The sequence below is a fragment of the Carex rostrata genome, chromosome 26 (genome assembly GCF_964058835.1).
Source record: "Carex rostrata chromosome 26, lpCarRost1.2, whole genome shotgun sequence".
Lineage (NCBI taxonomy): Eukaryota > Viridiplantae > Streptophyta > Magnoliopsida > Poales > Cyperaceae > Carex > Carex rostrata.
In genome coordinates, this window is record NC_135943.1 from 6,030,670 (window position 1) to 6,043,512 (window position 12,843).

The 12,843-nt window shown below is 32.6% G+C and overlaps 1 protein-coding gene across 1 annotated transcript; it reads left to right on the forward strand.

The window, feature by feature from the left end:
- The first annotated feature begins 663 nt into the window (after positions 1-663).
- On the forward strand, positions 664-1,068 carry LOC144544142 (oleosin H2-like). Its single transcript, XM_078292545.1, has one exon. The coding sequence runs from the start codon at positions 664-666 to the stop codon at positions 1,066-1,068; it is 405 nt and encodes a 134-aa protein (XP_078148671.1).
- The last annotated feature ends 11,775 nt before the right edge of the window (positions 1,069-12,843 follow it).

Sequence of the window (12,843 nt, forward strand, 5' to 3'; positions counted from 1 at the left end):
TCAGAAAAAGGAATCCGAATCAACCAAATATGAGAAGTTGATGTTATATGCAATAAAAAAAAGAAAAGAAAAAAGAAAGAAAGAAGTTGATGCCGATTTCATTTTGTTGTAAAAAAGAGGTCACTCAAATTAACAAGTTTTCACACAGCTCCTGTATGAGTAAACAATTTATTAAATTGTTAAGAATGTGATCAAATTATAAAATTTTCTTTTTTAAAAAAAAAATCCGGTGAGTTTTTAACCGATTGTATTTATTCAAAATCGGTGAATTTTTAACCGAAAAGATTATTCAATATTCGCAATATTTTGACCGATTTAATCATTTCTGAAAATCGTATCGGACAGTATATAATTTAGAATTAATTAAATATTTTAGATATTAATAAAAATTTCGGTGCAATATCAATTTAATGCGAAGCCATCAGAACACAACATACTCGCAAACATATATATGAATTGCCACGCGTGACCTCTTAAGACATCGCCACGTGCCCCTACACTCCCACGCGTCCCTCCTTTTCCTGCCTATATCATCCCCTTCCTCCTCATACATTAAAGAATTCAAAAACACAGAACTATATTCTGTTACAGTGACACCACACCACCACGAAAAATAAATAAACAAGAAGAGAAGAATAAATTAACACTAGTGAGCAAGCGACAATGACAGACATCAGAGATCACCAAACTCTACAACACATGAAGGCGGTGGCACCACCAAAGGGTCCCTCACGTGCTTCTCACGTGACTGCACTGGTTACGCTGGTACCCTTAGGCGGCACCTTGCTTGGTTTCTCTGGTGTCACGCTTGCATGCACCGCTGTCGGTCTGGCTGTTGTGACACCGCTCTTCATACTGTTCAGCCCGATACTCGTACCAGCTGCTCTTACAGTCGGGCTTGCTGTGACTGGGTTTCTGGTAGCCGGTGCACTGGGGCTGGCTGCTCTCTCGGCCTTTGCATGGATATTTAGTTTTTTTAGAGGGAGGAGAAGCGGACCAGGGTTGGCCATGGAGCCATTGGAGCAGGCAAGAAAACAGGCCCGGTACCGGGCTGGAGGCACTGATTAATTAATTGTGTTTTATGCAAGTACATATATATCATGCTAATAAGCATTCAGTTTGTGTTGTTGTGTTTATGCATGGGGAAGTGGATGCATGTAATGCGTTTGTTCCTGTGGTGTTTATGTTTTTAAGTTAATACTAGTGAAGTGCACATGGGGCATGTACTTGAGTTGTTTTATACTTTTATCGTTTGTTTACTCCAATAATTTTAGCCATTTTTGCTGTTGGTGTGTGTATATACAGGACGGCTCTAGAATTTTCATTAGGGGGCAAACAAAAAAATATCGAATCGTATTTTTTAAAACAGAATTTTCATCAGGGGGCAAACAAAAAAAATATCAAATTGTATTTTTTAATGTTTTAATTTGTAATTTTTAATGTTTTAATTTATAATTCTAATTACTAATTATAATTCATGAAATTTATTTTGATTTTAATATTAAATACAATTTTTTAATGTTTTAATCTTTAATTTATAATTCTAATTACTAATTATAATTCATGAAATTTATTTTGATTTTAATATTAAATTTAATCTAAATTATAAATCAAACAAAATATTCAGAGGGGCAAAAATAATTTCATAGGGAGACAAAGTCGATCAATACTAATAGATCAATATTAAAACTCAAAATTGATAGATCACTACTAAAACTCAAAAACAACGACTGTCTCCCCCTATCACTACTAAAACTCAAAAACGATGTCTCCCCCTTTACTTGTTGGGTCTATCCCTTTGTATATATTTGCTTTTGAATTTTGATGAGCAAAACTGACAATCATGAGTTCACAACAAATGATCGAACTTACTGAAACTCAAAATCTAAGGGAAATGCGGTTGAAACTCAAAATCTAATGGGAATGCGACTGTACTCTTTACATGCTGAGTTTGCCCTTGTATATTGTATATATTTGCTTTTGAGCAAAATTGACAATCATGAGTTCACAACAAATGATAGAACTTACTGAAACTCAAAATCTAAGGGAAATGCGGCTGAAACTCAAAATCTAATGAGAATGCGACTGTACTCTTTACATACTGAGTCTGCCCCTGTATATTGTATATATTTGCTTTTGAGCAAAACTGACAATCATGAGTTCACAACAAATGATCGAACTTACTGAAACTCAAAATCTAAGGGAAATGCGGCTGAAACTCAAAATCTAATGAGAATGCGACTGTACTCTTTACATGCTGAGTTTGCCCCTGTATATTGTATATATTTGCTTTTGAGCAAAATTGACAATCATGAGTTCACAACAAATGATCGAACTTACTGAAACTCAAAATCTAAGGGAAATGCGGCTGAAACTCAAAATCTAATGAGAATGCGACTGTACTCTTTACATACTGAGTCTGCCCCTGTATATTGTATATATTTGCTTTTGAGCAAAACTGACAATCATGAGTTCACAACAAATGATCGAACTTACTGAAACTCAAAATCTAAGGAAAATGCGGCTGAAACTCAAAATCTAATGGGAATGCGACTGTACTCTTTACATGCTGAGTTTGCCCTTGTATATTGTATATATTTGCTTTTGAGCAAAATTGACAATCATGAGTTCACAACAAATGATCGAACTTATTGAAACTCAAAATCTAAGGGAAATGCGGCTGAAACTCAAAATCTAATGAGAATGCGACTGTACTCTTTACATACTGAGTCTGCCCCTGTATATTGTATATATTTGCTTTTGAGCAAAACTGACAATCATGAGTTCACAACAAATGATCGAACTTACTGAAACTCAAAATCTAAGGGAAATGCGGCTGAAACTCAAAATCTAATGAGAATGCGACTGTACTCTTTACATGCTGAGTTTGCCCCTGTATATTGTATATATTTGCTTTTGAGCAAAATTGACAATCACGAGTTCACAACAAATGATCGAACTTACTGAAACTCAAAATCTAAGGGAAATGCGGCTGAAACTCAAAATCTAATGGGAATGCGACTGTACCCTTTACATGCTAGGTTCGCCCCTGTATATTGTATATATTTGCTTTTGAGTTTTGATGAGCAAAACTGATAATCGCGACTTCACAACAAATGAACTTTTAATCCAATGCGCCTTTCCAATTGAGTTTTGATGAGCAAAACTGACAATCGCGAGTTCACAACAAATAAACATTTAACCCAATGCGCCTTAATTTCCAATTATATGAGGCTGTATTCTACAACAAAAAAAATATATAAGAAAAGAAAAATCACATGAGTGTACAAGACTTGATGAAAAAAAGATTATATATATGAGATTGTAATTAAGGCTTAATATATACATGCAGTATGTCAGTAGCTTTTGAATTTTTTTTAAAAGCGATGATCAATTGGCCTATATATTTTCAGTCTCGGGTTAATTACAGTCATTATAATTTTTACATCTGATTCTCATATCCACACACGGTACCATGAGGAAAGAACCTATCTTGCAAATCAAAAGAGAAGCACTTAATTTGAGATAATTCCAATTTCCGTCATTGACAATTTTTGGGAAAGTTACCTTGGTACGTAGCTACTACCAAGTTTTCAAAAAGACAATTTTCGGAAAAGTTTCTTTCTTCCGTTAGTCCACTGGTACTGACGGAGTTAATTTGGAGATCGAGGCGGCACCATTTGAAGAGAGATGTAATTCAGATTTTTATCAGTAGGAAAAAAATAGTATTAATTTATTATTAGTTTTCTATTAATTATATATTATTTTGTTTTCACCGGAAATATAATCCGTAAGAATCGGTCGCATTGGTAAGAATTGGTCAAATTGGTAAGAATCGATCGAATCAGAGATAATCGGTAAGAATCGGTCGAATAAGATCGTAAGATTTAGTCGAATTGGTAAGAATGGGTCAAATTGGTAAAGAATCGATCGAATTAGAGATAATAGGTAAGAATCGGTCGAATAAAATCGAATATTTAAATTTTTGTTGAAAAATAAGTTCAGTTAATTTTTTTAATATAAAGTACTAAAATATTAAAATTTATTTTTGAAGTTCAGTTTATTTTTGAATAGTTGAACTCGAAAAATAATTTAGTAATGTACATTCAAGTTTGTGCCATACTGCCATTATTTTAGTAAAAGAATTTCATCTCTTTAAAAATTCGGTCAAATTTGTAGCGACTTCATATGTTGATTTTACTAATGCCGAAACTTAGTCAAAAATAGATAAAATCTATATTCAGGAGTAGATAAAATTCAAATTAATTCAAATCAATTTGTGATATTTTTTTAAAATCTAAAAATAGACAACTGCCTATGTAATTTAATGATATTTTTCAAAATCTAAACTTAGATAATTATTTATTTCTATGTGGTTGTAGCACCAGCATTGTTATATTCAATATTTAATATTAAAAATAATTAAAAAAAATATTCTCAAAGTGTAAACTGTTATGTCATTTCCATATTATCCAACAAAATGCACTGTTAAAATTAGTTTGCAACGAGAGATCAAGCCAAAATATATTCCGACCGTTCGAGCATATGGGCAAAGAAATAAGTAGGTCCACTGGTTCATTTAATTTGCATCACAAAATTCACAGTTTAGTCAGTATTATTCTTTAGTGTATTATAATAAAGTATATCTTTAGTCAGTATTATTCTTTTATGCTAAAGCAAAACAAGGAAAATTAATTCTTTTGTATAATTTCAATTTTCATGTCCAACCATTGACAAGAATTTTAAATTCCAATGTTTTATAAAGCCAACCATAAATAAAATGACTTGAAATAACTGTCATATCGTGTGTCCCTCATCTAACATATTTCGTTACCGGTATCAATTTGCAGTTGGGATGTCATTGATATTCTTATAATCATTTACCGGACTAGTACCATATTCAATAAGAAGAATATGGGTAAATTTGTTTTTCGTTAGCATATCGGATACGGATATGAATAAAAAAAAATCGTTAACTTATTGGATAATTAAGGGTATAAGTAAAATCTATTTCGTACTCGTAATCCTATATGTTAATTAATAAATATTAAATTATATATGATAATATTTCTATTTATACATAAATATATATAATTTTATTATTATAATTAGATTATATTTTTTATGTTATTTAATTCTTTATTTTTATTTTTTAAAGTATGTGACTTGAAAAAATACTTCATTTTTCTTAATGACTGGTAATAGTGAGGTGATGTGCTGCGTTGACATCTTTTCATTATTTTTTTATAATGTATTTTATTATAAAAAAAATGTAAGCATTTTTTAGCTTAACAAAGAATAATATTACTTGATAAGAGTTGATTTATATTTCAAAACATCAAAATATATATGTGATATGAATATTATCGTTGTTACCTCTTATCTCCAACCACCATTACCTTTCATGTCTTAAGAATGAAATTGAAAAACGTTTGACAGCTCATAGTTTGTTACTCACAATTTTGATAAGTAAAAAAAGAAATAGATTATTTGGTACCAACTACCCAACATCATAAAAACACGCAAACACTATTTTTATCTCATTCTGTTTATCATCTTATTCTTATATCTTTTTCACATCACCTCTTTATAAAGAAGCCTACATACAAAGTACCCTCATTCCCTCCTATGAAAGTAAATAAAGTTTCTTATACAAAAGTTCAAAAAATAAAAATGACATCACTGGTTTTCCTCAAAAACCGTGGATACTCTTTGGTTATTACAGTGTTATTAATGTTGTGCTCTTCTTCTACCTCTACACGGCCTCTAGGTACAACCACAATAAATAGTGCATCTTTCCCCATGTTGCCGAAGGGTCTAGTCCCACCGTCACAGTCGGGTCTCGCTCCTCTACCTCCCAGATCATCACCAGGTACAATATTTGTCAATGACAACAGTCATAGCAACAGGGAAAACAAATTTAGGTTCCCCATGTTGCCCAAGGGTATGGTGCCACCATCACAGTCGGGTCTTGCTCCTTTACCTCCAAGATCACCACCAAGTGCAACCTTAGTCAAAGACAACAGTCATAGTCACGGGAAAAAAGAATTTAGATTACCCATGCTCCCAAAGGGTATGGTGTCACCATCACTGCCAGGTCTCGCTCCCCTACCTCCAAGATTGCCACCTAGTAAAACCCTTGTCAACGACCACAATCATAGTCACGGGAAGAAAGAATTTAGGTTACCAATGCTACCGAAGGGTATGGTGCCACCATCACAGTCGGGTCTCGCTCCTGTACCTCCAAGATCGCCACCAAGAGCAACCTTAGTCAATGCCAACAGTCATAGTCACAGGAAAAAAGAATTTACATTACCCATGCTCCCAAAGGGTGTGGTGCCACCATCACTGCCGGGTCTCGCTTCTCTGCTCCCAAGATCGCCACCAAGTACAACCTTACTGAATGATAACAATCATAATGATGGAAAAAAAGACTTCAGGTTACCCATGCTACCAAAGGGTATGGTGCCACCATCACTGCCCGGTCTCGCTCCTCTACCCCCAAGGTCGCCACCAAGTACAACCTTAGTCAGTGACAACAGTCATAGTCACAGAAAATAAGAGTTTAGGTTACCCATGTTACCAAAAGGCATGGTGCCACCATCACAGGCAGGTCTCGCTCCTCTACCTCCAAGATCGTCACCAAGTTTAAATGAAAACAATCATAGTCATTGAGAAAAACATTTATGTTACCTATGCTACCAAAGAGTACAATGCCGCCATCATAAACGAGTCTCGATTATTTACTTCAAAAACCCTCCACAATGATAGCACTCATATTTTGAAGAATGACTCCATGAATTTGTTTCTTCTAATTGAGGAAGAAAATATTTTTTTTTTACTGTATAATGTCTATGATAAACAAATAAGTTTGTGTAATCGTGATGAGAAATATTTGATATTTTTTAAATTTGAAGAGATATTTGTTTTGTTTGTTGGTTTTTCATTAATTTATTTCTTCGCTATAATTTGCGATTTCTTTATTTGAGCGCAATGCTCACTAGCTATTAGTTCATTCAGTTAATTTACAAACACCAATAAAAATTGACAATGATAAAAATGAAGATGGTATACAAAAAATATAAAAGGAGTCATACAAAAAAAAAAAATTCCACCAAAATTACTGTCTAATACATTCTAATTATGATTCCCATATCATTATTTTAATTTACTATCCTTTTTCAGACTCAGTTTACAACTCTTATTTATTCATCAAATATTGACAAATTGACTACTTACAATTTTTTCTAGTATTGTTGTGCCAATCTTTTTGTCATTATCTACCGTTAGAATAATCTTATAGCTAGATCCATCCAGACGAACTTGATCAACTATGATAGTTCAACATTATTTATATACATAATAATATATGAAAATTTAATTTTGTTTTATATTATTTAATTCTTGATTATTATTTTTTTCAAAGTATGCGACAAGCAAAAATACTTCATTTCTCTAAATGACCGGTTCTTTTCAGATGATGTGTTGTGTTGACGTCTTTTAATTATATTCTTACAATGTGTTTTATTGTTAAAAAATATAAGTATTTCTTTTGTCATAGCAAGAAATAATATTACTTTATGAGAGTTGATTTGTATTTCAAAAATTCAAAATGCATATGTGACATCATAAAAACACAACAAACACTATTTTTATCTCATTCTGTTTATCATCACATTCTTATCTCAATTCTTAACATGCCTATATAGAAAAGTAAATAAAGTTTTTTATACGAAAGTAAAAAAAAAAATGGACTCACTAGTTTCATATAATTTTTTATTTAATAATTTATGATCAATAAATTTATCTAACATTTTATATATACTTTATTAAGGTAATTTGTGATAAAATTGATGTATATAATGTTTTATTAATTCAATTAATAATTTATATCTTTTAAAATAATGATATACAAATTATAAATGGGATAAAAAGTTAATATATATTTTTTTTTTAAATTTGTGATATTATGTGCAAGATGGACCATAAATAATCAGTGAATTAAAAAATTCAAAAAAAATAGTCTAAAAATTTTGTTGAAAAAGAATAAGTTCAGATAAAAAGTTTAATACAAAGTACTAAAATATTAAATTTTACTTTCGAAGTTCAGTTTATTTTTGAAGAGTTGAACTTTCAAAAATAATTTATAATTTACTTTCAAGTTTGTGCTATTATTTCAATAAAATAATTTCACATCTTTGAAAAGAAAATAACAAAGTTCATTGTAGTTACATTATCATATTTTTTTATTTGGTCTCTTTTCGTTCTATTTTTGTAACAAATTGAAGAAAACTTCGATCAAATTTGTGGCGACTGCATTTGTTGATTTTACTGAGGCTGAAACTTAGTCAGAAATAGATAAAATCTATATTCAGGAGTAGATAAATTTGAAATACAAATCAATTTATCTAGATTTAAAAATATTTCTTAAAATGTAAAAATGAACAATTGTCTATGTAATTTATTGATATTTTTCACAATCTGAACTAAGATAATTATTTATTTCTATGTGGTCGTGGCACCAGTACTGTTTCTATTCAATATTTAATATTAAAAATAAAATAAAATTATTCCCAAAGTATAAACTGTGATGTCATTTCCATATTATCCAACAAAACGCATTGTTAAAATTAGTTTGCAACGAGAGATCAAGCCAAAATATATTCCGATCGTTCGAGCATATGGGCAAAGAAATAGGGGTGTTCAAACGGTTCGGTTTATTTGGTTTTAAACCGAACCGAGAAAATTCGGTTTAAATGGTTCGGTTTTTCGGTTTAAATGGATCGGTTCGGTTCGTTTTTTCATGTAATTCGGTTTATCTTGTTCGGTTCGGTTCTTAAAATTTTGAAATCGGTTGAACCGAACCGACCGGTTCTCTTTAATAAAGCTGCATATTCTTTTCCCATCTCCCAACCCTCTTTTTTTTTTCTTTTTCCTGTCTCCCGACTCCTCTCTTTCTTTCTTTCTTTCTCCCCATCTTTCTTCTTCAAACCTAATAAATGTCTACTCCACTATTCTATCCTCTCTTCGACGGAAAACTCTTCTAGCAGCGTAGAGATCGTCGGATGACTTCGCTTGTTTCCACAAAGTCGTTATCTCGTCTGGAAATACCTCCGCCTATTCTCTGATTTCGACTAAGAAGTTGATTTTGAGGGCTCGTCGTTCTAATTAATACTAAAATTGAGCTATGGAGCTCATTCTTCTCCTATTCCCCATGATCTGTACTAAATCTGATTCAAATTTGTTGTTGATTTTCTTGCTTGAGTCATTTAATTTGGGAGTGGCTCGAATTAATTTCCTTTTGAGGTTTTTTGCCGCATTTCTTAGTTGTATACTTTGAATTACTGTCAAATGCATTGTCAAATGCCTTGTAAAGCAAAATTTTCTAATTATAAGGTTTTTGATTGGTGTATTGGGTTTTGATTTTTGAGAAAATTCGGTTCAACCGATCAAACCGAAGTTTAAATCGGTTTAAATGGTTCGGTTTTAATTCGGTTTGTTATTTTAGTTCGGTCGGTTCGGTTGGATTTTCAAACTTCGGTTTTAAGTTCGGTTTGATTATTTTAGTTCGGTTTAAACCGAACCGACCGTTTGAACACCCCTACAAAGAAATGAGTAGGTCCATTATTTCATTTAATTTGCATCACAAAATTGACAATTTTGATCACGTATCCAACCTATTTTAATAAAGTACATCTTTAGTCAGTATTATTCTTTTATGCTAAAGCAAAACAAGGAAAACTTAACTCTTTTGTATAATTTCAATTTTCATGTCAAACCAATGACAAGAATTTTAAATTCCAATGTTTTCTAAAGATAAGCATAAAGAAAATGACTTGAAATAACACAGTATGCCCTCATTTAACAGATTTGGTCACCGGTATCAATTTGTAGTAAAGATGTCAATGATATTCCTATAATCATTTACTAGACTTGTACCGTATTCGATAAGAAGAATATGGATAATGGTTTTTTTCGTTAGCTTATCGGATATGGATATGGATATGGATATGAATATGGATAGGAAAAAAATTATTAACATATTGGATAATTAAGGGTATGAGTAAAACCTATTTTGTACTCGTAATCCTATATGGTAATTAATCAATATTAAATTATATATGATAACTTTTTTATTTATACATAAAACTATATAGTTTTATTATTATAATTCAATTATATTTTTTGTTTTATAATATTCAATTCTTGATTTTTTTTTAAAGCATGTGACTTGAAAAAATACTTCATTTTTCTTAAAGACTGATAATAGTGAGGTGATGTGTTGCATTGACATCTTCTCATTATTTTCTTATAATGTATTTTATTGTAAAAAATATAAGCATTTTTTGGCATAGCAAAGAATCATATTACTTGATAAGGGTTGATTTGCATTTCAAAACATCAAAATACATATGTGATATGAACATTATCGTTGTTACCTCTTATCTCCAACCACCATTTCCTTTCATGTCTTAAGAATGAAATTGAAAAACGTTTGACAGCTCATAGTTTGTTACTCACAATTTTTACAAGTAAAAAAATAAATAAATTATCTGGTAGTAACTACACAACATCATAAAAACACGCAAACACTATTTTTGTCTCATTCTGTTTATCATCTTATTCTTATATCTTTTTCACATCACCTCTTTATAAAGAAGTCTACATACAAAAGTACCCTCATTCCCTCCTTTGAAAGTAAATAAAGTTTCTTATACAAAAGTTCAAAAATAAAAATGACATCATTGGTTTCCCTCAAAAACCGTGGATACTATTTGGTTATTACAGTGTTATTAATGTTGTGCTCTTCTTCTACCTCTACACGACCTCTAGGTACAACCATAGTAAATCATGCATCTTTCCCCATGTTGCCGAAGGGTCTCGTCCCACCGTCACAGTCGGGTCTCGCTCCTCTACCTCCCAGATCATCACCAGGTACAATATTTGTCAATGACAACAGTCATAGCAACAGGGAAAACAAATTTAGGTTCCCCATGTTGCCCAAGGGTATGGTGCCACCATCACAGTCGGGTCTTGCTCCTTTACCTCCAAGATCACCACCAAGTGCAACCTTAGTCAAAGACAACAGTCATAGTCACGGGAAAAACAAATTTAGATTACCCATGCTCCCAAAGGGTATGGTGCCACCATCACTGCCAGGTCTCGCTCCCCTACCTCCAAGATTGCCACCTAGTAAAACCCTTGTCAACGACCACAATCATAGTCACGGGAAGAAAGAATTTAGGTTACCAATGCTACCGAAGGGTATGGTGCCACCATCACAGTCGGGTCTCGCTCCTTTACCTCCAAGATCGCCACCAAGAGCAACCTTAGTCAATGCCAACAGTCATAGTCACAGGAAAAAAGAATTTAGATTACCCATGCTCCCAAAGGGTGTGGTGCCACCATCACTGCCGGGTCTCGCTTCTCTGCTCCCAAGATCGCCACCAAGTACAACCTTACTGAATGATAACAATCATAATGATGGGAAAAAAGACTTCAGGTTACCTATGCTGCCAAAGGGTATGGTGCCACCATCACTGCCCGGTCTCGCTCCTCTACCCCCAAGGTCGCCATCAAGTACAACCTTAGTCAGTGACAACAGTCATAGTCACGGAAAAGAAGAGTTTAGGTTACCCATGTTACCAAAAGGCATGGTGCCACCATCACAGGCAGGTCTTGCTCCTCTACCTCCAAGATCGTCACCAAGTTTAAATGAAAACAATCATAGTCATTGAGAAAAATATTTATGCTACCTATGCTACCAAAGGGTACAATGCCGCCATCATAGACGAGTCTCGATTCCTTACTTCAAAAACCCTCCACAATGATAGCATTCATATTTTGAAGAATGACTCCATGAATTTGTTTCTTCTAATTGAGGAAGAAAATATTTTTTTTACTGTATAATGTCTATGATAAACAAATAAGTTTGTGTAATAGTGATGAGAAATATTTGGTATTTTTTAAATTCTAAGAGATATTTGTTTTGTTTGTTGGTTTTTCATTAATTTATGTCTTCGTTATAATTTGTGATTTCTTTATTTGAGCGCAATGCTCACCAGCTATTAGTTGTTCATTCAGTTAATTTACAAACACACCAATAAAAATTGACAATGATAAGAGTATATATTTGAGCGCAATGCTCACTAGCTATTAGTTGTTCACTGGCTCATCTCTCTCTCTCTAGACACACACACACACACATGTATGTACATATGCGCATATATACATGTATGTTACATATGTGCATATATACATGTATGTATATATATGTATGCTATCAATTTATTCGTTAATTATTGTTATTTGTTTTGTTATCCGTTATCTTAATGAATAAGAATAGAGTATGAATAAACTAATTATTAATTGACAAAAATAAAATATAAATAATATTAATTTTAAATAAATATGGGTATGAGAATGTCTCCACTCAACCATTCCGTATGTATTGACATCTTTAGTTTGGGTCCGGATCCCCTAAAGTAATTCAAATTTTGAGTTTTGAATCATGACCGTCCAATTCTAATTTGTCGCTCGGAATTGCTTTGGAATTCGATTCCGTAACTTGATGTGTACACTCCACTTCGACATAGATTATCGTGGATTCAAATCAAACGTCTTAATCTAAAACCCAAAAATTGAGTTCGCTGAATTTGAATTCCTTTAGTTTGCGGCTCCTTTTGCGGTTTGACAGGCTCAAAAATGTACAGCGAGGCCCAAAAGGCTTTATTTTCATTCAGCCCATAATCGGGCCTACTTATTTATGGGCCCCTCTAACCCGACGTACAGATCCATCTTCTTCTTTTTTTAGTTGAGAGGTAATATTACGGGAATTCCTCA

Bases quoted from the DNA above. Each gene is read 5' to 3' on its own strand.
- LOC144544142 (XM_078292545.1), top strand. From the start codon at position 664: ATGACAGACATCAGAGATCACCAAACTCTACAACACATGAAGGCGGTG.